The 26574-nt window shown below is 50.7% G+C and overlaps 3 protein-coding genes across 8 annotated transcripts in view; 2 read left to right on the top strand and 1 right to left on the bottom strand.

The window, feature by feature from the left end:
* The window catches only part of MPPED1 (metallophosphoesterase domain containing 1), an 822621-nt gene that overhangs the window by 352375 nt on the left and 443672 nt on the right, over positions 1-26574 (top strand). The gene's annotated exons all lie outside the window — the stretch shown is intronic.
* The window catches only part of TSPO (translocator protein), a 677237-nt gene that overhangs the window by 557318 nt on the left and 93345 nt on the right, over positions 1-26574 (top strand). The window lies entirely within an intron of this gene.
* Positions 1-26574, bottom strand: part of TTLL1 (TTL family tubulin polyglutamylase complex subunit L1) — a 43042-nt gene that overhangs the window by 4653 nt on the left and 11815 nt on the right. The window contains exons 3-10 of one of the 2 annotated variants that reach the window (XM_050805922.1): positions 25175-25291; positions 19294-19502; positions 18075-18255; positions 17111-17245; positions 16734-16842; positions 11416-11559; positions 8541-8627; positions 3065-3228 (exon numbers count right to left, since the gene is read on the bottom strand). In XM_050805922.1, coding sequence (XP_050661879.1) covers positions 3065-3228; positions 8541-8627; positions 11416-11559; positions 16734-16842; positions 17111-17245; positions 18075-18255; positions 19294-19502; positions 25175-25287 — 1142 coding nt within the window. In that variant the 5' untranslated portion in view covers positions 25288-25291. The remainder of the gene's footprint in view (positions 1-3064; positions 3229-8540; positions 8628-11415; positions 11560-16733; positions 16843-17110; positions 17246-18074; positions 18256-19293; positions 19503-25174; positions 25292-26574) is intronic. The other variant, XM_050805923.1, reaches the window with a different exon arrangement.

The following is a 26574-nucleotide window of genomic DNA, read 5'->3' as shown; positions in this document are numbered from 1 at the left end:
GGCTGGACAGGTCTCAGGCTCCACACACTCCCAACAAGCCAGCCTCCCCACCACCCTCGCTCACTGGACTGAAGAGAACCCCCCAAGGTCCTCATGCTACTGACAAGTCTCCCCGCAACGGTCCCCACCCCTGTGCACCCTCACAGACCCCCTTGGTCCTCCAGCACAGGGACCATCAGGACCCACCCCCAAGGCCACCATTGCAGTTGCTGTCCCCAACCCTGATGTTACCCTTCACCTCCCAGGCTGCCAATCCCAGTCTGAGCCCATCCCCAGAATCGCCCTCTGTGGGCTCCAGAACTCTGCCCATCGTCGCACCCGCCATTGCCCTCCGCTTGTCCTTCAATCTCCGCTCCCCTTTCCCGTTCTAATGGGCTCCTGAGTCTCCTGGGAGACGCTGCTTCCCCTGCAGCTCCTGGTATGGAGGCTGCTTTCTCTTCCACCCACCATCCTCCCGGTTGGAGCGGCCTCCTCTCTAAAACCCCCAGCTTTTTCCAGGCCTGGTCACCACAGTTACCTCCCTCCTCGCACAGTCACCTCCAGTCCTCCAGGTCACCACCCCAGATCCCTTGGAGAGCCAGGCTCCTAGTTCATGGTGGCAGGTGATGGCAATGACCAAACAGATGAAAGCCCCAACTCCCTGACCTCTGGTGACCCCATCCTCTACTCCATCTCAGTCCCATCTCCAGGGAGTCCCCAAGCCTCATCACCCCTCATATTATCTCCAAGACTCACTCCCTAACCACTGCCCCTTCTCCTCCCAGCCCACTTCCCTAGTGCCCGACTCCAACAACCCTCCTCCCTGCCAGACTGCCACCCACCCCCGCCTTCTCCCTGTCCCCGCTGCCCTCTCTCTTGCCATCACAAGCTCCCAACCCTGGTCCCTTCCAACCCTCTGCCTTCCCTGTACCTAGCCTGGGCAGCTGACCATGGAGCGAGAGAACAGCTAACCACACACACTGACTGCTTGCCCCTGAAGTTCACAGCCACCACCCTGTAGAGGCCCCGAGGTTGCCGGCAAGCCCAGCGTACTTCCATCTAAACTCCCCTTCCACCTGCTCCTCCTGTCCCAGACAATGAGCTGGGACATGCACATCCACACCACACATCACCCACAGCAGAGGCAGGAGCCAGCTGAGCGTGGGCTCCAGAGTCCTGGGCCCGTGTTCAAATCCTCCCACCAGCAGCGCCTACCAGCTGCAAGCCTGAAGTCTCTTATACACGTGTGTATGTAAATTTCACTAAATATTTCTTCTTTTGTTTTTTAAAAATTTAAATGAAACGCACATTTTTGCTTTGACAGAAACATGTAACTGTGATCCTAACACACCTACTCCTCCGCCTTTTACTGCCGTCTGTTTCCCTCTTTTCTGGCTCCCTCCACACCCACTCGACCGCAGTATCGATGCCAACAACATGATGTGTGTCCTTCCACGTTTCCCTGCTCATGCATTCGCATGTAAGCCACTGCACACATCACTGTATGTACACACAGGGAACTCTGAGGCCAATGTTTTACAAGGAATAAACTATACACCCTTTTCTGCAGTGTGTTTCTCCCAGGCAACCTCCCAAGCCCCACAGTGTAGCTCTGGGTCAATCTTTTTTTGGTTTTTGTTTTTGAGACAGTCTCACTCTGTTGCTCAGGCTGGAGTACAGGGGTGCAATTTGGGCTCACTGCAACCTCCGCCTCCCGGGTTCAAGCGATTCTGCTGCCTCAGCCTCCTGACTAGCTCAGATTACAGGTGCACACCACCACGCCCAGCTAATTTTTGTATTTTTAGTAGAGACAGGGTTTCACCATGTTGATCAGGTTGGTCTTGAACTCCTGACCTCATGATCTGCCCGCCTCAGCCTCCCAAAGTGCTGGGTGTGAGCCACCGCAGCCAGCCAGTTCAATCTTTTTAAAGCCCACCTCATAGACCACAGAATGAATGAACCATACTGTGTTCAGCCACCACACTCCTGATGGGCTCTCACTTTGTTCCCACTTTCGTCACTACAAGTATGCCGTGGAACCGCTCTAAGCCTTTGTTTCCACACCCGTGAGATGGAGCTAATAGTCTTACCTACTTCAAAATATTACTGGGGAAAGGAATTGATACTGTGTGTAAAGCATTCTGCACAGTTTCTGACACATGACAAGTCCTCGAAAGTTAGCTATTTCTTTCCCACTCTGTGAGATAGATCTTATTATACCCTTTTTTTTTTTTTTTTGTAGAGATGGGGTTTCGCCATGTTGGCCAGCCTGGTCTTGAACTCCTGACCTCAGGTGATCTGTCTGCCTCGGCGTCCCAAAATGCTGAGATTACAGGCGTGAGCCACTGCACCTGGCTTATTATACCCATTTAAAGGTGGACAAACTGAGGCTCAAATAATTGCACTGAGTTCCTCCCTGTCACCCAGCTCTATGTGGCAAAGCCAAGGAATGAGCCCTGGTGACCTGTGAGAAACAGGCACTCCATCTAGCCTGCTCCAGCCATCCCGGCAGCCAATGGGGGCCTGGCACGTGATCAGCGCACCACACGTATGTCATAAGCAGGAGAATCCACAATGATCAAGTTTAGCACCCAAACTGCTTTTCTGGGCTGTGTGCAGTGGCTCACGCTTGTAATCTCAGCACTTTGGGAGGCCGAGGTGGGAGGATCACTTGAGGTCAGGAGTTCAAGACCAGCCTGGCCAACATGGTGAAACCCTATCTCTACTAAAACTACAAAAATTAGCCAGGAGTGGTAACACATGCCTATAATCCCAGCTACTTGGGAGGCTGAGGCAGGAGAACTGCTTGAACCTAGGAGGCGGAGGTTGCAGTGAGCCGAGATCGTGCCACTGCAATCCAGCCTTGGCGACAGAGTGAGAATCCCTCTCAAAATAATAATAATAGTAAAATAAATAAACAAATTGCTTTTCTGCTACAACACAATCTATCCCATAATGTCATTAGTAAATGAAACGCTCTGCCCAAATAAGGGGAATCCACATATGGCCAGAGATCCAAGCTGGGCTATGGCACATGCCATTCGGAAACACAAAAGGACAAGCGCACAGTCACACATAAACTTACAGAATCTCGTAATTGCCGAGGACTTCCTTTGGGGGCGACTTGTTCCATTTGCAGTCTGGGATTTCGCCGTTCGGGACGGCGATGTTGAGGGTGTCATTAATCAGGTTATACTTGAGGATGCGATCGTTGGCAGTGCTGGACGTGAGAGACGGGGACGCGTTCACCTGTGAGACGAAAGACACACGTTCCTCAGCTGTGTCTCCTGCTCTTTTGGGATGAAAACGTGCACTGCAGGAGATGCTGGCTGCTGCACACTTTAGTCAAGTTTTTTTTTTTTTTCTTTTTTTTGAGACGGAGTTTCGCTCTTGTTGCCCAGGCTGGAGTGTAGTGGCACAATCTCAGTTCACTGCAACCTCTGCCTCCCGGGCTCAAGCGATTCTCCTGTCTCAGACTCCCGAGTAGCTGGGATTAGAGGCACATACCACCACGCCCAGCTATGTTTTGTATTTTATTAGAGATGGTGTTTCACCATGTTGATCAGGCTGGTCTCGAACTCCTGACCTCAGGTGATCCTCCCACCTCAGCCTCCCAAAGTGCTGCGATTTCAGGCGTGAGCCACTGCACCTGGCAAGTTGTTATTTAACATTGCTACTATCTAATATCATCAGAGCACCTTGCTAGGAAGCACTTTGTGATCCACTTTTATTAGCTGGTCAGTGAAATATAAGTAATACTTAAAGGTGGGATTAGAATTAGGGTCTACAAATCAGCAATCACACAAACATTTTGGGCCAGTGTACATCACAAACATTATCAGTGCCTACCTGTGTGACTGCTTCTGTCCTAAGTACCAAGAGCCCCCCAGCGGTTTGTTAGAATCAGCGAACCAAATGACCCTGCCCAAGCGGCAGTGTGGGTTTAAGTAAAAAGCGATGGGCCCCCTTTTCGCGAAGAGAGTAGTATCTCATCAGTAAAGCAGCATTCCGAGTCAAATGATGAATCCTTTCAACACATGAAAAGGTGGTCCCGTAAGGCCTCTGAGAAGCTAAGTAATGTCACAAAATCCACACATTAAAATGGAGACATTCACTTTGTTCTGTGGAGAGTCCCATAGGCCCTCAGTCACTACTTTTTTTTTTTTTTGAGATGGAGTCTTGCTCTGTCACCCAGGCTGGAGTGCAGTGGCACAATCTCAGCTCACAGCGACCTCTACCTCCCGGGTTCAAGCAATTCTCCTGCCTCAGCCTCCTGAGTAGCTGGGATTACAGGCGTCCACCACCACGCCTGGCTAATATTTGTATTTTTAGTACAGACAGGGTTTCACCATGTTAGTCAGGCTGGTCTCGAACCCCTGACCTCAGGGGATCTGCCTGCCTTGGCCTCCCAAAGTGCTGGGGTTACAGGTGTGAGCCACTGTGCCCGGCCTGTCACTACTTATTTACTCATATTTTAGGCACAGTTCTAATGACCTCGGTTAGTTGTTTCAGGTCATGGGGGATTAGAGGGAGCAAATCTGTAAGCTGTTCAGGTTTCTCCCAGTCAGACTGCCTGTCTATGCTGCTAGCAGGGTATCAAATATGTACTGTGCCAAAGAATTGCACAGATCTCATTGTCCTCAAAATGACCACTGTAATATACCATAATACTGTAATTCTTATTATGAACACATGAAGACTAAGAATTGTTATTAGGGGCCAGGCATGGTGGCTCACACCTGTAATCCTAGTACTTTGGGAGGCCGAGGCAGGTGGATCACGAGGTCAAGAGTTTGAGACCAGCCTGGCCAACATGGTGAAACCCCATCTCTACTAAAAATTAAAAAAAATTAGCCAAGCGTGGTGGCAGGCACCTGTAATCCCAGCTACTTGGGAGGCTGAGAGGGGAGAATCGCTTAAACCCAGGAGGTGGAGGTTGCAGTGAGCCGAGATCGCACCACTGCACTCCAGCCTGGGCGACAGAGTGAGACTCCATCTCAAAAAAAAAAAAAAAAAAAAAAAAAAAAAAAGAATTGTTTTAGGCTGTGTGCAGTGGCTCACAACTATAACCCCAGCACTTTGGGAGGCTGAGGTGGAAGGATCGCTTGAAGTTAGGAGTTCGAGACTAGCCTAGGCAACACAGCAAGACCCCATCTCTACAAAAAAGAAAAAAAAAATTAGCTGGGAAGAGTGGCACACACCTCTAGTCCCAGCTACACAGGAGGCTGAGGTAAGAAGATCACTTGAGCCCAGGAGTTCAAGGCTGCGGCGAGCAATGATAGTGACATTGCACTCCAGCCTGGACCACAGAGCAAGACTTGGTCTCTTAAAAACAAAAAACAAACCAAAAAAAACAACCCAGGCCAGGCGTGGTAGCTCAAGCCTGTAATCCCAGCACTTTAGGAGGCTGCAGTGGGCGGATCACTTGAGGTCCGGAGTTCGAGACCAGCCTGACCAACATGGTAAAACCCCATCTCTACTAAAAATACAAAAGTTAGCCAGGCGTGGTGGCAGTTACCTATAATCCCAGTTACTTGGGAGGCTGAGGCACGAGAATTGCTTGAACTCAGGAGGTGGAGATTGGCAGTGAGCTGAGATTATGCCACTGCACTCCAGCCTGGGCGACAAGGCAGGACTCTGTCTCAAAAAAAAGAAATAAAAATAAAAATAAAAAATACCCAAAACACTAGGGTCTGCAAAAGAGGGGAGAGAGAAGAAGGCGGCGAGGGTTTAAATACTCCCTATTGAATACTATGTTCACTATTTGGGTGACGGGTTCAAGAGAAGCCCAAAGCCCAGCATTCTGCAATATATCCATGTAACAAACCTGGATATGTGCCCCCTAAAATGAAAAAAAAAAAAAAGGCTGGGAGCAGTTGCTCACACTTGTAATTCCAGCACTTTGGGAAGCCAAGGCAGGAGGATCACTTGAGCCCAGGAGTTCAAAACCAGCTTAGGCGGCTGGGCGTGGTGGCTCACGCCTGTAATCCCAGCACTTTGAGAGGCCAAGATGGGATGATCACCTGAGGTCAGGAGTTCGAGACCAGCCTGACCAACATGGAGAAACCCTATCTCTACTAAAAATACAAAATTAGCCAGGCATGGTGGCTCATGCCTGTAATCCCAGCTACTCTGCAGGCTGAGGCGGGAGAATTGCTTGAACCCAGGAGGTAGAAGTTGTGGTGAGCCAAGATGGCGCCATTGCACTCCAGCCTGGGCAACAAGAGTGAAATTCCATCTCAAAAAACAAACAACAAACAAACAAAAAACACAAAAAAAAACTCCAGCTTGAGCAGCATAGTGAGACCCCATCTCTAAAAAAAAAAAAAAAAAAAAAAAAAAAAAAATTAGCCAGGCATGGTGGCGCATGCCTGTAATCCCAGCTACTTGGGAGGCTGAGGCAGGAGAATCACTTAAGCCCAGAAGCTGGAGGCTGCAGTGAGCTATGATTATGCCTAGGTGGAGCCTAGGCCACAGAGTGGGACCCTGTCTAGAGACAGAAAAAAAAAAAAGAAAAGGAAAAAAAAAGAATTGTTGGCCAGGCATGGTGGCTCATGCCTGTCCTCTTAGCACTTTGGGAGGCCAAGGCAGGCAGATTGCCTGAGCACTCAGGGGTTTGAGACCAGCCTAGGTAACATGGTGAAACCCTGTCTCTGCTAAAATAAAAAAAATTAGCCGGGGGTGGCAGCATGCACCCGTAGTCCCGGCTACTTAGGAGGCTGAGGCAGGAGAATTGCTTGAACCTAAGAGGCAGAGGTTGCAGTGAGCCAAGATTGAGCAATTGCACTCCAGCCTAGGCGACAGAGTGAGACTCCATCTCAAAAAAACAAAAACAAAACAAAACAAAACAAAAAAACAGAATTGTTATTAAGAAGTAGGGCCGGGTGCAGTGGCTCACACCTGTAATCCCAGCACTTTGGGAGGCCGAGGCGGGCAGATCACAAGGTCAGGAGTTCGAGACCAGCCTGACCAACATGGTGAAACCCCGTCTCTACTAAAAATACAAAAATTGGCTGGGCATGATGGCACAAGCCTGTAATCCCAGCTACTCAGGAGGTTGAGGCAGGAGAATTGCTTAAACCCAGGAGGCGGAGGTTGCAGTGAGCCGAGATTGTGCCACTGTACTCCAGCCTGGTGACAGAGCGAGACTCCATCTCAAAAAAAAAAAAAAAAGAAAAAAAAAAAAAAAAAAGTAACGTTCACAATTAAGATCATAGTTCATGCAGGAGAGACTTCCATTCACGTTACTCTATTTTTTTGTTTGTTTGGTTTGTTTTCTTTTTTTTGAGACAAAGTCTCCCCTCTGTCACCCAGGTTGGAATGCAGTGGCGCGTGGCGCGATCTCAGCTCACCGCAACCTCAGCCTCCCAAGTTCAAGCGATTCTCCTGCCTCAGCCTATCCAGTAGCTGGGATTACAGGTGCGCAGCACCACACCTGGCCAATTTTTTTATTTTTAGTGGAGGCGGCATTTTGCCATGTTGGCCAGGCTGGTCTTGAATTCCTGACCTCAGGTGATCCACCCGCCTCGGCCTCCCAAAGTGCTGGGATTAAAGGAGTGAGCCACCGCGCCCGGCCTCAAGTTATTCTGTTTAACATGGAGGACAAGAAAGTACAAACACTGACGATCTATTCCCCACTCACACACACAGCTTTGGCGGCATAAGGAGTTGCCTGGAAAATGCCACGATGGAACCGGCTCACTTGGCTTTTCCAGCAGCTTCCTGCAGGGGTTCCCATGACTCTACCCACAGGGAACCACGCCCTACAACCTGCTATTGTGGACTCAGGTGTCCTGGCTCAAAATGTGACCGAGATGAAGGGCCCGAGCAGTGCACTGGCAAATGAACTTGGTCGGGAGGGCATGCGGGGAGATGAACCAATAACCAATAGAGCCGGAGTTCTTTTGTCCCCTCGGAGGCCTGAAGCTCCTCCTCCTGGCTCCAGGGCAACAGTTGGGCAAGGTGGGTTTGAAGCTGGGGCCTCTGATAAGTGTGCCAGCGCCCACTGTGGCTGAGGTCGCACCAGCCAGGCTTGGTGTCAGGAGGCAGTGCTAAACAGACAGCCACCATGACATCCTCTCCACCCACTGAGAGAGGCAGAGGAATCCACTTCCAAACTCGACCTTCATAGACGCCGAAGAGCAGCAGAGGCGTTCCTTCCCTCAGGAGCGTGCTCCTGCTGGCCAAGGGCTGCCAAGGTTGTGAGCTGCTTTCCTAGACGGGAACACTGTCATCCATGAGGGCAGGGGAGGACCCGGGGGACAGGGTGCAGGACTGAGGGAGGATGGACTAGCCTAGAGGCACCCTGGAGGTGTCGTCACCACCAAGTTCGCGTGAGATGCGCCACAGCTCCCTGTCATGGGCTGGGCTCTGGGAGGGGAGCAATGCAGGAATGTGCTTATAATTTAACGATCAGCAAACCATCAAACCTGAACATCGGTCCCTTTCCTGCCTGGCCTGAGAAACATCCAGGGCCTGGGGGTCCGCTGGGCCCGAGTCGGGGCAGAAGCATGTCGGGGGTGGTGTGTGGTGTGACCGGGTGTGGGTACTCCCATGGTTACCTCGATCAGCCAGGGCTTCAGCTTGTCGTCAATGATGATGTCATAGCCATAGCATTCAAAGCAGTGCTTGTCATTGTTCATCACCGGCTGGAGAGAGAGTGACCAGTGGGTGACATGGCCATCATCGAAGGGCGCAGCCGAGACCAACGCCTCAGAAACAAGCAGGATCATCCCACGGTCCCGACCTCCCACAGCAAGGGTTCCCACCCTCCACCACAAACGCTTCCTTCCCTCCTCTCCCTCTTCCTCCCGCAAGGCTCAGAGACTGGACACTTTCCTCAGCCTGATAGAGGGAACTGATGGAACCGTAACGGGCATCTCTGCATCTCACTCATCAGAGGCTTGACTAGCACCCAACCCCTCTGCCAGCGTGACACTGTCATCAGAGTGGACGGGTGTCCAGCTCCAAGCCCAGAACCTGCAGTGAAGGTCTGTGCAGCCTTATCACAGACAAACACAAACTGTCCCCCAGGCTGCCTGTCACCCCTTCCCAGGCCCTTAGGGATCCGGGTGCCAGACTATTAACCTCTGTTCCCAGTGACAAAAGTAAATCCATTTATATACAAATTTTTGAATTTCCTTTGTAATTTTTGATTCCGTTTCACCTAGATACACATTAGATTAACTGTTCTCCAGATACATAAATAACATCACCTGAGGCTGGGTGCGGTGGCTCATGCCCGTAATCCCAGCACTTTGGGAGGCCAGGGTGGGAGGATCACTTGATCCCAGGAGTTTGAGACCAGCCTGGCTAATACAGTGAGACCCCCGCCTCTACAAGAAATGAAACATTTAGCCGGGTGTGGTGGTATGTGCCTGCAGTCCCAGCTACTCGGGACGGCTGGAGGCTGGGAGGAAGAAGAGTGCCATGAGGAGTGGTAGATTGCAGTGATCCATGAACACGCCACTACACTCCAGCCTGGGTGACAGAGCAAGAATCTGTCACTTCAAACAAACAAACAAACAAAAGAAACCTGGCTGGGTGCAGTGGCTGATATCTGTAATCCCAGCACTTTGGGAGGCTGAGGCGGTGGATCACCTGAGGTCGGGAGCTCGAGACCAGCCTGGCCAACATGGTGAAACCCCGTCTCTACTAAAAATACAAAAAATTAGCAGCGTGTGGTGGTTCGTGCCTGTAATCCCAGCTACTCGGGAGGCTGAGACAGGAGAATCGCTTGTACCTGGGAGGCGGAGCTTGCAGTGAGCCGAGATCGCACCACTGCACTCCAGCCTGGGTGACAGAGCGAGACTCTGTCTCACAAAAAAAAAAAAAGAAGCAGGTCTTGGCTGGGTGCAGAGGCTCACATCTGTAATCCCAGCACCTTGGGAAGCCGAGGTGGGGAGATAATGAGGTCAGGAGATCGAGAGCAGCCTGGCCAATATGGTGAAACTCTGTCTATATTAAAAATACAAAAATTAGCTGGGCCTTGTGGCACATGCCTGTAATCCCAGGAACTTGGGAGGCTGAGGCAGGAGAATCGCTTGAACCAGGGAATTGGAGGTTGCAGTGGGCCAAGATTGTGCCACTGCATTTCAGCCTGGGTGACAGAATGAGACTCTGCCTCAAAAACAAAAACAAAACAAAACAAAAAATAGGGTCTTGCTTTGTTACCACAAGTCTCAAACTTGTGGGCTTACATGATCCTCCACCTCGGCCTCTCAAAGTCCTGGGATTACAGGCGTGAGCCACAGTGCCCGGCCCGGGAAATACTAATAGTAGCCAGCTTGCTGGTGCTCAAATGTTCGTTTCTCCCCTCTTCCTTGAAAATAGATGTGCACCTGCTTTAACACTGTAAAGCAAAACACGAATGCCAACTGCAAACCAGCAAATAAACAAAAAATGAGAAGATAAAAAAAAGAAGAGGCATGCTATTTCCAGTACAAAATATCTATGAAATACTAAAGTCAGGACATCTACAGACAAAAGGCTGCTGGAGGTCCATCTCCAATATATCACTTTATGTCAAAATAGTTATTATTGACTTAGTGGGTATAAGAGGAGTGAAGGGGCTGGGGCCTGTGGCTACACCTGAGAGGCTAGCCCAGCTCACCCCAGGGCGGCACTGGGCTGGAAGCTGGCCCCTTTCCCTCCCCGAAAAAACCGCAGCCTCTGGCAGACGTGCAGGCGGCAAGAACATCAAAACAGGCTTTTTTTTTTTTTGAGACAGAGTTTTGCTCTTGTTGCCCAGACTGGAGCGCAATCTTGAAGACGGAGTTTCCCTCTTGGCGCCCAGGCTGGAGTGCAATGGCGCGATCTTGCCTCACTGCAACTTCCACCTCCCGGATTCAAGCAATTCTCCTGCCTCAGCTTCCCGAGTAGCTGGGATTACAGGTGCGCACCACCATGCCCAGATAATTTTTTGTATTTTTAGTAGAGATATGGTTTCACCATGGCCAGGCTGGTCTTGAACTTCTGACCTCAGGTGATCCGCCCACCTCAGCCTCTCAGAGTGCTGGGATTACAGGCATGAGCCAATGTGCCCGGCCTGTTCTTTGTTTTTTGAGACAGTGTCTCACTCTATCACCCAGGCTGGAGTGCAGTGGTGTGATCTCCGCTCACTGAAACCTCCATCTCCTGGGTTCAAGTGATTCTCCTGCCTCAGCCTCCCAAGTAGCTGGGATTACACGTGCATGCCACCACGCCTGGCTAATTTTGTACTTTTAGTAGAGACAGGGTTTCACCATGTATGTGGGCCAGACTAGTCTCAAACTTCTCACCTCAGGTGGTCTGCCTGCCTCAGCCTCCCAAAGTGCCGGGATTACAGGCGTGAGCCACTGTGCACAGCTGAAAACAGGTATTTTTAACAAGAACAGCAAGCCCCCCGACTCCCAAACATGCCCTGGGAGCTGCCTCCCCCGCCCACAGCAAACTCACCGCCACAGCCTTCAAGGACTGCACGATGATCCAATGGATCTCGTCGAACAGCTTGCTGGTCACCTCCTTGCCGCGGGTGCTCTCCAGGTACAGCCGCAGGTTGCTCACTGTCCACTTGCCCCCATGGATGTGGTTGTAGTCCTCCTGGTGACAGGAAAGCGGGCAGGCATCCCTCAGGTTATGCACCCCATAGGAACCCCGTGGAACCGTTGCATCCCCCAAGCATTTCTGGAGTGCCCCCTGGGTGTGGGCATGCAGCAACAAGGCAAACGTCTGGACTCTTACCCCAGGGAGATCTGGGCCAGCTATTTTCCGTTTTGTTTTAAGATAGGGTCTCACTCCGTCCCCCAAGCTGGAGTGCAGTGGCATGACTTTGGTGTACTGCAGCCTTGACCTTTTGAGCTTAAGCGAGCCTCTCACCTCAGCCTCCCAAGTAGCTGGGACTACAGGCACGTGCCACCATGCCTGGCTGATTTTTAAATTGTTTTAGAGAAGAGGTCTCACTATGTTGCCCGGACTGGTCGTGAACTCCTGGCCTCAAGCGATCCTCCTGCCTTGGCCTCCCAAAGTGTTGGGATTACAGGCATGAGCCACTGTGCCCGGCCGCCTGGGCCTCCTATTATGTGGGTTTCTTTTTTTTTTTTTTTTAAGACAGAGTCTCACTCTGTCGCCCAGGCTGGAGTGCAACGGCATGATCTCGGCTCATTGCACTGTGAGTCACCGTCCTGGCCTTACGTGGGTATTTTTAAATGCTCATCTCCCTAAGACTCTCGGGCTTAATCATTTATGCCTCACAGCACAGGCTGTGGAGTGCTGCCGGGATACCCTTCAAGACCAAGGCGCTCGTTCTTCCAGCTGAGACCCACCCTCACTGGGAGTGCCCTTGGCTTGAGGGAGCTGCCTAATCCAGGGTGAAAGCCTTCCCCAAGGGCAACAGCATACCATGTCTGGCTGGCGCCATGTGTCAGGCCCTGCTCCCTCCAGGACAGCCCTGCAGGGCCACCCCCACTCCACAGCACCCCGGGGTGGGCGGAGGCCTCCATTGCAGCAACATCAGCTTGCTGACTTCTACCTCAGTCTTTCCTGGGGAAGCCAGCCTAAGACGCGCCTGGGCTGCACACTGCAGTGTAAAAGCACCACACCCATAACTCTCCAACAACCTTGAGAAGTTGCCATTATCATTCCATTTCACAGAGGAGGCCGGGCTCAGAGAAGCAGTTACTTGGCCGAGCTTTCCTCCTGGGCTGGGATGGGGCTGGGCCCCCAGCCCACATGTTCTGAGCCAGTTCTGAGCTCTTCCTGTTTTGCCATCCCTGAAAATTAATTCTCCATACAATGCTTGCCTTTGAAGGCAACGGGCTAGAAAATACCCAAATGTATTACATTGTTAGGAGACTGCAATTTCATTTTCTAAGTATAAAGTGAGAACCATGAACTAAAACAATATCAGCCTACTAACTACTTGAGCAAACATCACTGACTCAAAGCAGATAAAAGGAGAATTAACCACATTTTAAAAGAAAGTCCAGGCACGGTGGCTCACGCCTGTAATCCCAGCACTTTGGGAAGCCAAGGTGAGAGGATCACCTGAGGTCAGGAGTTCGAGACCAGCCTGGCCAACGTGGTGAACCTCATCTCTACTAAAAACCCCAGTCAGGTGTGGCGGCACGCACCTATAACCCCAGTTACTCGGGGGGCTGAGGCAGGAGAATCACTTGAACCCGAGAAGCGGAGGCTGCAGTGAGCCGAGATCACGCCACTGCACTCCAGCCTGGGTGACAGAGCAAGACTCTGTCCAAAAAAACTAATAATAATAAAGACATAAATAAAAAATAAAATTTGTAAAACTGACACTTGCTTGGTTTGCTCTCAGGAAGACCTGAAGGGGAAGTGAGTTAGGCCAGCCACATGTGGAAACCACTTGGCCCCGGTAAACGGTGGCCATCGTCATCCCAAGACCAGCGAGGTGAACCCCTGGCTCCTGTCAGCAGCTGTGGGCCCGGAGGGCTGGTGAGCTGCCCACGTCACACAGAGGTAAGTGATGGGCGGAGGACCGAGTCCAGCCTCGTCTGAACAAACTCTTCAGCATATTTCATACCAATGCATATTTCATACCAATACTCACTCTCTTTCTCCTCAAATTAGAAAAAAGATCAGAGCATTCAAGGCTTCCATTCAAAGAAGATTCAAAACAAAGAAAGAGTCTTTCATAAAGAAACGAGACTTTTGGTTTGTGTTGGGGTGAAATGAGAGCCCCAAACCTGAACCGGACCCACAAAGCCCTGTGTGTCTGCCCTCGCTGACCTCTCCAGTCCCTCCCCATCCACTGCCCTCACGCCAGGGGCTCCCGCCACCTTGGCGTCCTTTCAGCCCCTGTAAAGCTCCCTCTGGCAATGGCCTCGGCACACGCTGTACCCACCACTATGGAACCTTCCCTGCCTCCTCTGGATCATCCCGACTCATGCTTCAGATCTCGGCTCCAGCACTACTTTGCAGGGAAGCCTTCTCCAACCACTGGACGAGGGGCTTCTTTTGTTCCATGCTCTTCTAGATGCGCGTTCCTCACTTTCAGAGCAAGCAGCTTGGTTTGTAATTTCATGTTCATCAGGGTGATTAGTTGATGACTAACTCCCCCGGAAGTTCTGGGATCCACGAGAGTAGGTACTAAGGTAGGCTTTGCCTATCACTGCGTCCTGGGCACTCAGAAGGGAACCAACTCACATAGGTGCTCAATGCATACAGAGGCCCCTTGGTGGGGTTACGTCCAGATAAGCCCAAAGCAAGTTGAAAATATCATCAATTGAAAGTGCACTTGGCCAGGCGCCTCTAATCCCAGCACTTTGGAAGGCCGATGCAGGCAGATCACCTGAGGTCAGGAGTTCGAGACCAGCCTGACCAACATGGAGGAAACCCCGTCTCTGCTAAAAATACAAAATTAGCCATGCGTGGTGGCGCATGCCTGTAATCCCAGCTACTGAGGAGGCTGAGCCAGGAGAATCACTTGAACCCAGGAGGCGGACGTTGCAGTGAGCCAAGATCACGCCACTGCACTCCAGCCTGGGCAACAGAGTGAGACTCTACCTCAAAAAGAAAAAAGAAAAAAGTGCATTTAATACACCTAACCTACTGAATATCATAGCCTTGCCTATCTAAAACATGCACAGAACACTTACAATAGCCTGACGTTGGGCAAAATCATCTAACACAAAGCCTATTTTATAATGTGTGTGAAATACCTCAGGTAATTTATTGACTACTGTACTCAAAAGAAAAACTAATGGTTGCATGGGTACTTGAAGTACGGTTCCTACTGAATGCATGTCGCTTTCACACCACTGGACACTTGAAAAATTGTAAGTTGAGGCAGGGTACCTCAGGGACAGTCTAAACAGAAGTCACCTCATGACATCCTCCCACAGTCCCGCCAGGTAATACTATGACTTCCTTTTATAAATGGAGAAACTGAGGCTCTGAGAGTTACACTGACTTGCCCGAGGCCACAGAACTAGAAAGGCAGGGCTTGAGCCTGCCGCCTTCTTTCTCCGGGTGCCCCCCCGCAGCCCCGGGCATTCAGCTGATGCGCCCCATGCCAGCCCGCCCGATGCCTAGAGCCTCCCAGTCCCATCAGTGCCGGGCCTTAGACCAGGTTACTCTTCAAGTATCACTCCTATACCCACCCTGTTCTTGCAAAAATAGAAGAAAGAAACCCACAAAGTTGGTCTTTTTTTTTATTTTTATTTTTTGGAGACAGAGTCTCGCTCAATTGTCCAGGCTGGAGTGCAATGGTGCTATCTTGGCTCACTGCAACCTCTGCCTCCCGGTTCAAAGTGATTCCTGCCTCAGCCTCCCGAGTAGCTGGAATTACAGGCGCCAGCCACCATGGTAATTTCTGTATTTTTTTTTTTTTTTTTAGTAGAGACAGGGTTTCATTGTGTTGGTCAAGCTGGTCTTGAACTCCTGACCTCAGGTGATCCACCCGCCTTGGCCTCCCAAGCGCTGGGATTACAGGCATGAGCCACCACACCCGGCCTAATCTTTTTTTTTTTTTTTTTTGAGATGGAGTCTCGCTCTGTCACCGAGGCTGGAGTGCGGTGGCGCAATCTCAGCTCACTGCAAGCTTGCAAGCTCAGCCTCCCGGGTTCACGCCAGGGACTACAGGCGCCCGCCACCACGCCCAGCTAATTTTTTGTATTTTTAGTAGAGACGGGGTTTCACCATGTGAGCCAGGATGGTCTCCATCTCCTGACCATGATCCACCGCCTTGGCCTCCCAAAGTGCTGGGATTACAGGCGTGAGCCACCACGCCTGGCCAGATCGTGGGTTTTAAATTTTGATGAGGTTCAACCTAGTACTTTGTTCTTTTACAGATCATGCTGTTGGTGTCTTATCTAAAACACCATTGCCCAATTCAAGGATACAAAGGTTTTCTTCTAAAAGGTTTATAGTTTTAAATTTTACTTTAGATCTATACTCCATTTTGAGTTAATTTTTGTATATGGTAAAAGGTATGGAAGTTCATTTGTTGTTTTTTTGTTTGTTTGTTTGTTTTGAGATGGAGTTTCATTCTTGTTGCCCAGGCTGAGGTGCAATGGCGTGATCTCGGTTCACCACAACTCCTGCCTCCCGGGTTTAAACAATTCTGCCTCAGCCTCCTGAGTAGCTGGGATTACAGGCGTGTGCCACCATGCCTGGCTAATTTGGTTTTTTTTTTTTTTTTTTGAGACGGAGTCTCGCTCTGTCTCCCAGGCTGGAGTGCAGTGGCGCGATCTCGGCTCACTGCAAGCTCCGCCTCCCGGGTTCACGCCATTCTCCTGCCTCAGCCTCCCGAGTAGCTGGGACTACAGACGCCCACAACCGCGCCCGGCTAATTTTTTGTATTTTTAGTAGAGACGGGGTTTCACCGTGGTCTCGATCTCCTGACCTTGTGATCCGCCCGCCTCGGCCTCCCAAAGTGCTGGGATTACAGGCGTGAGCCACCGCGCCCGGCTAATTTGGTATTTTTAATAGAGATAAGGTTTCTCCATGTTGGTCAGGCTGGTCTCGAACTCCTGACCTCAGGTGATCTGCCCACCTCGGCCTCCCAAAGTGCTGGGATTACAGGTGTGAGCCACTGCGTCTGGCACGCCCGGCCTAATTTTTATATTTTTAGTAGAGATGAGGTTTTGCCATGTTGGCCAGACTGGTCTTCAACTCTTGACCTCAGGTGATTGATCTACCCGCCTCGGCCTCCCAAAGCACTGGGATTACAAGCGTGAGCCACCGTGCCCGGCCTGAAAGTCAGTCCCTTTCTGTAAGCACAAATGAAAGGACACACTCACCCCGTGTTTCTGGATGGCGACGTTGGTGAGATGAACGAACATGTTGTCCAGCTCACTGGTACTCGGGGTGTATTTCACTGTGCAAAACCGGCAAAACCCAAGCTTATACCTAGGTGGGAATGTAGATTAATTCAAACTCTGAGGAGAAACACAAAGAAAAGACACCACTTCATTCTCTAAACAGAGCTACTTTTGTGTGTGTGATTGACACGACTCATACCAGCATCAGGCCTGACTGCTCTTACTTCCCTCAATCCCTGCCCCGTGCCAGGCACCGCACATGCATTGTTTCACCAAACCTCACAATGGTGCTAAGAAGAAAGACGTTTTGGGTGAAAACACAATCAAGAGGGAATCAAAACCTTAGGGACGCTTACATGTAACAGCGTAGCGGACGGTACGTGGACACCAGAACGTACAAGCGCAGGTCGAACTTCCTCCCGCCAATTAGTAACGGGTTGTTGATATAGAGAGAAATCACGTAGGCTTCTTTATTAGATTGAGACACAAACCTAAATATGGCAGAGAAAGTAAAAATTAGATGGTAAAAGATGGAATACCGAAGACACAATCCATGAAAGGAATAACTGATAAGCTAGACTTCATTAAAATTAAAAAATTAGAGTTTCGGCCGGGGGCGGTGGCTCACGTCTGTAATACTAGCACTTTGGGAGCCCGAGGCAGGTGCATCACTTCAGGTCAGGAGTTCAAGATGAGCCCGGTCAGCATGGTGAAACCCTGTCTCTACTAAAAAGAAAAAAAATTAGCCGGGTATGGTGGTGTGTGCCTGTAATTCCAGATACTCAGGAGGCTAAGGCATTACAATCACTTTAACCCGGCTGGGCGTGGTGGCTCACGCCTGTAATCCCAGCACTTTGGGAGGCCGAGGCGGGCAGATCATGAGGTCAGGAGATCGAGACCATCCTGGCTAACACGGTGAAACCCCATCTCCACTAAAAACACAAAAAATTAGCCAGGCATGATGGTGGGCGCCTGTAGTCCCAGCTACTTGGGAGGCTGAGGCAGGATAATGGCGTGAACCCAGGAGGTGGAGCTTGCAGTGAGTCGAGATTGCGCCACTGTACTCCAGCCTGGGCGACAGAGCGAGACTCCATCTCAATAAATAAATAAATAAATAAATAAATAAATAAATAGAATCACTTGAACCCGGGAGGCAGAGCTTGCCGTGAGCTGAGATCCGGCCACTGCACTCCAGCCTGGGCAACAGAACGAGACTCTGTCTCAAAAAAAAAAAAAAAAAGAAAACCACAAAGACTGCAGAACGGCATAAAACGGTGAACTGGGACCTGGCACACAAAGCAGGTGGCTGCCCACACTTACGAAGACGTCTTGCTGTCCCGGGACCACTTTTTGATCTGTGAGAGCTTGTTGATAAGGAAGATGCCCTTTCCCTGGGCCTTGCCACAAGGCTTCATGATCCAGGTGCTGGACGGGCTCTTCCGGAACTCCTCTACAAACAGGTTGTAGTCAGCAGGCAGCATATAGGTGACAGGAACAAAGTCTGCAAAGCAAAGACACCCAGCGCTGGTAAGCGGCCAGCCCAGCAGTGGCCATGAACAGAAAGATCTTGCCCCTGCCTTTCCAGGGTCTATGGGTTTAGTGCCCCCCGCCACAACCCAGCAGCTAACAGAACAAGGGCCTCTGCTGCACAATCCCTGGGCAACACTCCGAAGTTACATTTACAGAGCCTACCTAAGCACCTGAGAAACCTGTATTTTTCAATCCCCACGGCTACCTGGGAGCTCCTGTAAATAAACCCTGTAATGATTCCCATTTAGCAGACGAGGAAACTGACACCCAGGGAGGTCAGTTAAGAGAATTCTGCCCAGGTTTGTGAAGGAATCTGAAACTATTCAGTCCAGCTTTTATCCCGGACTGGACAGGGGCACACTGTCTTTCCTGGGTATAGCCAGACATAGTCATGAGCCCTCATGGCAGCCTATGGCTCAAGAAGTGTTTCCCCGGGCTGAGTACTGAGGGCATCCTCTGGCTTACACAAAGTCCATGCCGGCTGGGCATGGTGGCTCATGCCTCTAATCCCAGCATTTTGGGAGGCCGAGGTGGGTGGATCACAAGGTCAGGAGTTCGAGACCAGCCTGGCCAATATGGTAAAATACTGTCTCTACTAAAAATACAAAAAGAAATTAGCCGGGCATGGTGGCGGGCACCTGGAGTCACAGCTACTTGGGAGGCTGAAGCAGGAGAATTGCTTGAACCCGGAAGGCGAAGGTTGCAGTGAGCTGAGATCACGCCACTGCACTACAGCCTGGGCGACAGAGTGAGACTTCGTCTCAAAGAAAGAAAAGAAAAAAAAGTCCATGCCAGGCAATTCCCAAAGCACTCACAGAAACTAGGATCCCAAATTCAGGCCCCTCCTGCTCCCTCATTCTGGAGACACCTGAAATGAAACAGGTGCCACCACAACTCGCGTGGACATACTCATGCATTAAAGCCAACAGTCACCACCTCAGCGCCTCGCGCCCCAAAGAAACGATTCAGCTGTTTACTGAAAACATGAGCCAGTGGAAAAGGCACAAACCCAGATAGAGGTATTTTCCATTTTCATCTTTTTCTGCCAGGGGACTCCCTTCTTTCTCCAGCTCCTTCCTGTATCTTTTGATGTTCTTCACCATCAGGTCCTTCCGGGTCAGTTCATAGTGGTTTGGAAAATGGTTGACTATTTGGTCATCTGAGAGCCGATATCCAGTTTCGACGCTGAACACATTTCGGATGGTTTGCACACTCATCCTGAAAGAGATGAGCAGGACAGATGCTGGGCAGTGACGTCTGGGTGGCAGGAGCCCTTGTTCCCATCCCTGCAAACACCCTGAACCCTGAGCACCCTTTCTCACTACTCCCACATCCCCCGGCACCTGAGCCAGGGGCTGCCTGGCCCAGAGCAGCACAGAACAGGTGCCCGGGGACAGGCCAGGACCCAAGCTGTGTGAGGGCCAGGAGCTGTGCTGATTCTGTACCCTGAGCTGTTTCCCTCTCTGGCCCAGAACAGGTGCCCGGGGACAGGCCGGGACCCAACCTGTGTGAGGGCCAAGAGCCGTGCTGATTCTGTACCCTGAGCTGTTCCCCTCTCTGGCCCAGAGCAGGGGCTCAATAGATGTTTACTGATTAGTGATAACACGGATTAACGATAACACTGTCAACAAATAGACCCTTTTCACACTCCGAAGTCAGGAAACTCATTTAAACAGGATCTGTACCCAAATTCAGGAAGGTCAAGGACCCTTTCAAAACAAAATCACAGGGGTTAGTTACGGGCCCTGAGTCAGTACTTCATATTCTTGGAGAGTCTGCTGAAGGGGCAAGGTGGGGACAACAGAGTTGAAAGAGAAATGGATTCCTTCCAAGCCTCTGAGAATGCCACGGTCTCCCTGCCACACGCCTGTCCTCACCACACCCGCTGAGAAGCAGGGAAGGGGTACGGAGGAAGAGCTGGCCCCGCCCAGAGCCAGAGTCACAAAACAGGGCAGGTGGCCCCAGCCTCTTGCACTGTGGTCCCTGTGCCTCCAGCCTACCCCCACCCCACAGCACCACCCTGGAGAAGGTGCCCAGAGCCCCCAAAGGGTTGCTGTGGATTCCAGGATGGCTAGAATAAAGGGAATCTTTTTTGACTTTTTATTATGGAAAACCTCCACCGCACTCAGAAGAAGAGAGAAAGCGTTGAGGGACCCCCATTGCCCCATTCCCCAGTTAATGGCACGTGGCCAGTCCCGTTTAGTCTGAACCTCCACCTCACTCAGCACTGGCATGTTCTGAACCAACTCCCAGACATTATATTAGTTCATCCAAAGCATTTCTGTAAGATTCTCTAATGGTTTAAGACTCCATGTTCTATTATGTGATATCCTAATTTATATAAGTATCACAACTAAAAAAGTATGTATGTATGTATGTATGTATATATTTTTGAGACAGGGTCTCGCTCTGTTGCCCAGGCCGGGGTGTCATGACTTGATCTCGGCGTGCTGCAACCTCTGCCTCCCAGGCTCAAGCAATCCTCCTACCTCAGCCTCCCAAGTAGCTGGTACTACAGGAAGGGGCCACCGTGTCCAGCTAAATTTTTATAGTTTTTTTTGTAGAGACGGGGTTTTGCCACGTTGCCCAGGCTGGTCTCAAACTCCTGGACTCAACTGATCCTCCCGCCTCAGCCTCCCAAAGTGCTGCAATTACAGGCGTGAGCCACCGTGCTTGGCAACGGCAGGAATACTTCTATAGGGACAAGCTTCCCTTCATCAACAATCTAGATGCCTCAAGAAGAGTTCATACACAAAACACAGAATCAGTGCTTGATTCCTTCCCTTTATTTATCAGTTTTTCAAAGTAAAGAGCTGGCCAGGCGCAGTGGTTCACATCTGTAATCCAACACTTTTGTTTTATTTTGGTTTTGTTTTGTTTGTTTTTTGAGATGGAGTCTTACTCTGTTGCCCAGGCTGGAGTGCAATGGTATGATCTTGGCTCACTGCAACCTCTGCCTCGTAGGTTCGAGCCATTCTCCTGCCTCAGCCTCCTGAGTAGCTGGGACTACAGGCATGCACCACCACACCCAGCTAATTTTTGTATTTTTAGTAGAGATGGGGTTTTGCCATGTTGGCCAGGCTGGTCTCGAACTCCCGACCTCAGGTGATCTGCCTGCCTTGGCTTCCCACAGTGCTAGGATTACAGGCATGAGCCACCATGCCAGCCTATAATCCAGCACATTGGAAGGCTGAGAATTGGGGCAGTGTTCAGTTGAGCAATTTTTTTTTTTTTTTTTTTTTTGAGACAGAGTCTCACTCTGTCGTTCAGGCTGGAGTGCGGTGGCGCGATCTCAGCTAACTGCAAGCTCCGCCTCCCGGCTTCACGCCAGCCACTCTCCTGCCTCAGCCTCCCAAGTAGCTGGGACTACAGGCGCCCGCCACCACGCCTGGCTAATTTTTTGTATATTTAGTAGAGATGGGGTTTCACTGTGTTAGCAAGGATGGTCTCGATCTCCTAACCTCATGATCCGCCTGCCTTGGCCTCCCAAAGTGCTGGGATTACAGGCTTGAGCCACCGCGCCGGCCTCAGCTGAGCAATTCTACTCCTCTTTGTGGTACTGACTGAGGTCATTCAGAAGTTTAGAGCCAGTCGATGGGATAAGCTGGGGGTCCCAGAAGGTTTTCTTCACGTCTGGCACCTTGACTGGCCTAGCTGGAGGCTGGAAGGTGGGCACAGCTGCACTGCCATGTAAAAAACCTACCTGTGACTGCTGTGGCACAAGGGCTTGAGGATGGCACCTTCTCACAGGACAGCTCAGGGCACTTGCATGTTTCCAATAGAGGAACTGGCCTGGGCCCAGGCATGTGTGATTTTTACTGTATTCCACTGGTCAATGTGGTCAAAGAGTCTTTCAAGAGGAAAGGCCAAAGACCTCAACTTTAGAGTGAAGCAGTGGCAAGAACTTTGTAGCCATCTTTATTTTCTCTCTCTCTTTCTCTCTTTTAGAGACAGGGTCTCGCTGTGTTGCCCAGGCTGGAGTGCAGTGGCACAGTCAACGCTCACTGGAGTCTTGACCTCCTGGGCTCAAGCAAGCCTCCCACCTCAGCCTCACAAGTAGCTGGGGCTACAGGCACGAACCACTACACCTGGATAATGTTCGTATTTGTTTGTAGAGATGAGGTTTCACCATTTGCACAGGCTGGTGTCAAACTCCTGGGCTCAAGAGACCTGTCCGCCTCTACCTCCCAAAAGGCTGGGATTACAGGCATGAGCCACTGCACCCAGGCATCCCACCACCCAGCTCATTTTTTTTGAGACAGGGTCTCAGTATATTGCCCAGGCTGGTCTCAAACTCCTCCCAAAATGCTGGGATTACAGGCATGAGCCACTGTGCCCAAGAGTTGGATGCCCTGGCCTATGGCCATCTTTAACCTGCCACAAATTGGGTATGTGGCTTTTGGGGTATTTTTCTGTTTGTAGTTGTATGAATTTACAGTTTCAAACACATATGATAAGTTCCAATCCATTGCAATTCTTTTTTTTTTTTTTTTTTTTTTTTTTTTTTTGAATCAGAGTCTTGCTCTGTCACCCAGGCTGGAATGCAGTGGTGTGATCTCGGCTCACTGCAACCTCCACCTCCCAGGTTCAAGCAATTCTCCCTGCCTCAGCCTCCCAAGTAGCTGGGATTACAGGCGCCTGCCACCGAGCCCAGCTAATTTTTGTATTTTTAGGAGAGACAGGGTTTTACCATGTTGGCCATGGTTGGCCAGGTTGGTCTCGAACTCCTGACCTCAGGTGATCCACCTACCTGGGCATCCCAAAGTGCTGAGATTACAGGCGTGAGCCACTGCGCCCAGTCTATTTATTTATTTATTTATTTTTTTTTTAAAATTTTTAATTTTTAATTTTTTTTTTCTTTGAGACGGAGTCTCGCTCTGTTGCCCGGGCTGGAGTGCAGTGGCCAGATCTCAGCTCACTGCAAGCTCCGCCTCCCGGGTTTATGCCATTCTCCCGCCTCAGCCTCCCGAGTAGCTGGGACTACAGGCACCCGCCACCTCGCCTGGCTAGTTTTTTGTATTTTTTTTTTTTTTTAGTAGAGACGGGGTTTCACCGTGTTAGCCAGGATGGTCTCTATCTCCTGACCTTGTGATCCGCCCATCTCGGCCTCCCAAAGTGCTGGGATTACAGGCTTGAGCCACCACGCCCGGCCTATTTTATTTTATTTTTTGAGATACAGTCTCACTCTGTCACCCAGGCCGGAGTGCAATGGCGTGATTTCAGCTCACCACAACCTCCGCCTCCCAGGTTCAGGCCATAAGCTTGCCTCAGCCTCCTAGGTAGCTAGGGTTATAGGCACATGCCACCACACCCAGCTAATTTTTGCATTTTTGTAGTGATGGGGTTTCACCAAGTTGGCTAGGCTGGTCTCCAACTCCTGACCTCAGGTGATGCACCCGCCTCAGCCTCCCAAAGTGCTGGGATTACAGGCAAGAGCCACTGTGCCCGGCCCATCACGGCTGCACCATAATCCAGTCAAAGTACTTACTCCCTCCCACACTGTTTAACATTTAGTTGTTTCCAGTATTTTACCCTAACCAATTTTTCTGTAAACCTGATAGTACACTTAGTGCTTAGAACATAAGCTCTTCTTTTTTATTTTTATTTTTATTTATTTATTTTTTTTGAGACAGAGTCTCACTCTGTCACCCAGGCTGGAGTGCAATGGTGCGATCTCCGCTTACTGCTACCTCTGCCTCCCAGGTTCAAGCGACTCTCCTGCCTCAGCCTCCCGAGTAGCTGGGACTATAGGCAGGCACCACCACGCCCAGCTAGTTTTTTTGTATTTTCAGTAGAGACAAGGTTTGGTCATGTTGGCCATGCTGGTCTCGAACTCCTGGCCTCAAGTGATCCACGGGCCTTGGCCTCCCACAGTGCTGGGATTACAGGCGTGAGCCACCGTGCACGGCCAGAACAAGAGCTCTCAAAATATCAATTAGCTTGGCCAGGCACAGTGGCTCACACCTGTAATTCCAGCACTGTGGGAGGCCAAGGCCCACTTGGGGAGGCTGAAGCAGGAAGATCACTTGAGTCTACAAGTTTGAGACCAGCCTGGGCAACATGGGGAGACTCGGTCTCTGAAATAAATAAACAAACAAACACACACACACACCAGCTTTATTACCAAAAAAAGAAAAAAAGAGTAACTCCAAACTGCTTCCTACTTATGGCTTGACACGGTGGCTCATGCCTGTAATCCCAGCACTTTGGGAGGCCGAGATGGGAAGATCTTTTGAGGCCAGGAGTTCAAGACCAGCCTGGGCAACACAGCAAGACCCTGTCTCTATAAAAGAAAAAAATGCGGCCAGGCACAGTGGCTTAAGCCTGTAATCCCAGTACTTTGGGAAGCTGAGGCGGGTGGATCACAAAGTCAGGAGTTCAAGACCAGCCTGGCCAACATGGTGAAACCCCGTCTCTACTAAAAATACAAAAAAAATTAGCCAGGTGTGGTGGCGCCTGTAATCCCAGGTACTTGGGAGCCTGAGGCAGGAGAATCACTTGAACCCAGGAGGCGGAGACTGCAGTGAGCTGAGATGGCACCATTGCACTCCAGCCTGGGTGACAGAGCGAGACTCTGTCCTGTCCTCTGGCCCAACTATAATGCATGCTCACTGGAAGGGGAGGCCTGAGGCTCTTGTTTCTCACCCAAATTCCCCACAGGGTTGCTGAGCTGAAACACCCCAGACTTCATACCCCAGGCTGAACACAGTGACGTGGGAACACACCACAACACATTCTCTCACAAACAGCCTTAAGGAAAAATGTGTGCGAGGAGGCAGCACAACGACGGGAGACACCAGCTCTGAGGCCACTCTCTGCAGGGCACTGGAATTAGTAAAACCGACACGTAAGTCTCAGAGAAACGACCCAGCCCTGCTGTGCGTGCTTACCAGTAAAAATTCCAGTCCTCATTTTCTGTCACTTGGACCCATCCTCTCTTTTCAAAGTTATTGATCAGCACTGACTTCTCGATATCAGTGACCCATTTTACTTTTCCTGCCATAATCCTGGAAGAGATCAAGATATCAGAGCTACAAAACTTCAACAACTCACTTTCCTTTAAACCCAAGGAATCCTCTAAACAGCATGCCCCACTCCAAACTCGATCTTACCCTGGCAGTGGTTCTCAACCAGGGTGATTCCGTCTCCCAGGGGACACCTGGCAGCGTCTAGAGACAGTCTGGTTGTCATGACTGGGGGATGCCTCTGGTATTGGGCATGTCCAGGCCAGGGATGCCGCTCAACATCCAACTGCACAGATGACCCCTCACAACCAGTCATCCAGCCCCAAATGTCAATTGTGCAAAGGCTGAGAAACCCTGGTCTGGTGGGAGAAACAGGCAGCCGGCAAGTCGCCACCCGGGAGTATTCAACTGTAATTGTGCCAGGAGCCACAAAGCAGGGGCACACGGGGCTCTGAGAGCCAGAGGCAAGGCAGCTGGGCAGGGCTGCCCTGACAAGGGAACCCTCGGGCCTCGGGCCGACTTCCAGTGGGTAAGTGGGGGTCGGCATGCCTGTCCCATGTCCCTCCAGGCACCGCCTGTCTCCCTACTTCAAGTCACCCTCTGTAACTGTGGAGTGACCGTAAGTGTTTATCTGGACTGGGCGTGGTGGCTCATGCCTGTAATCCCAGGACTTTGGGAGGCTGAGGCGGGCGGATCGCCTGAGGTTGGGAGTTCAAGACCAGCGTGGCCAACATGGTGAAACCCCGTCTCTACTAAAAATACAAAAATTAGCCAGGTGTGGTGGTGCGCACCTATAATCCCAACTACTCGGGAGGTTGAGGCAGGAGAATCACTTGAACCCGGGAGGCAGAGGTGAGCCGAGATCGTGCTACTGCACTCCAGCCTGGGCAACAGAGCAAGACTCCATCTCAAAAAATAAAAATAGGCTGGGCGCGGTGGCTCACGACTATAATCCCAACACGTTGGGAGGCCGAGGCAGGCAGATCACGAGGTCAGGAGATCGAGATCATCCTGGCTAACACTGTGAAACCCCGTCTCTACTAAAAATATAAAAAATTAGCTGGGCGTGGTGGCACGTGCCTGTAATCCCAGCTACTTAGGAGGCTGAGGTAGGAGAATCACTTGAACCCAGGAGGCGGAGGTTGCAGCGGGCAGAGATTGCGTCACTGCACTCCAGCCTGGGTGACAGAGCGAGACTCCATCTCTAAATAAATAAATAAATAAATAAAATAAAAATAAAATAAATAAAATAAAAATTTTTTTAAAACAAGTGTTTATCTGACCACATCACTCCCATTTAATAACCTCCATGACTCCCCATGGTA

This window comes from Macaca thibetana, chromosome 10, assembly GCF_024542745.1.
Source record: "Macaca thibetana thibetana isolate TM-01 chromosome 10, ASM2454274v1, whole genome shotgun sequence".
Classification (NCBI taxonomy): Eukaryota; Metazoa; Chordata; class Mammalia; order Primates; family Cercopithecidae; genus Macaca; species Macaca thibetana.
The sequence above is the reverse complement of the archived record's forward strand: the minus strand, read 5'-3'. Positions and strand labels throughout refer to the sequence as shown.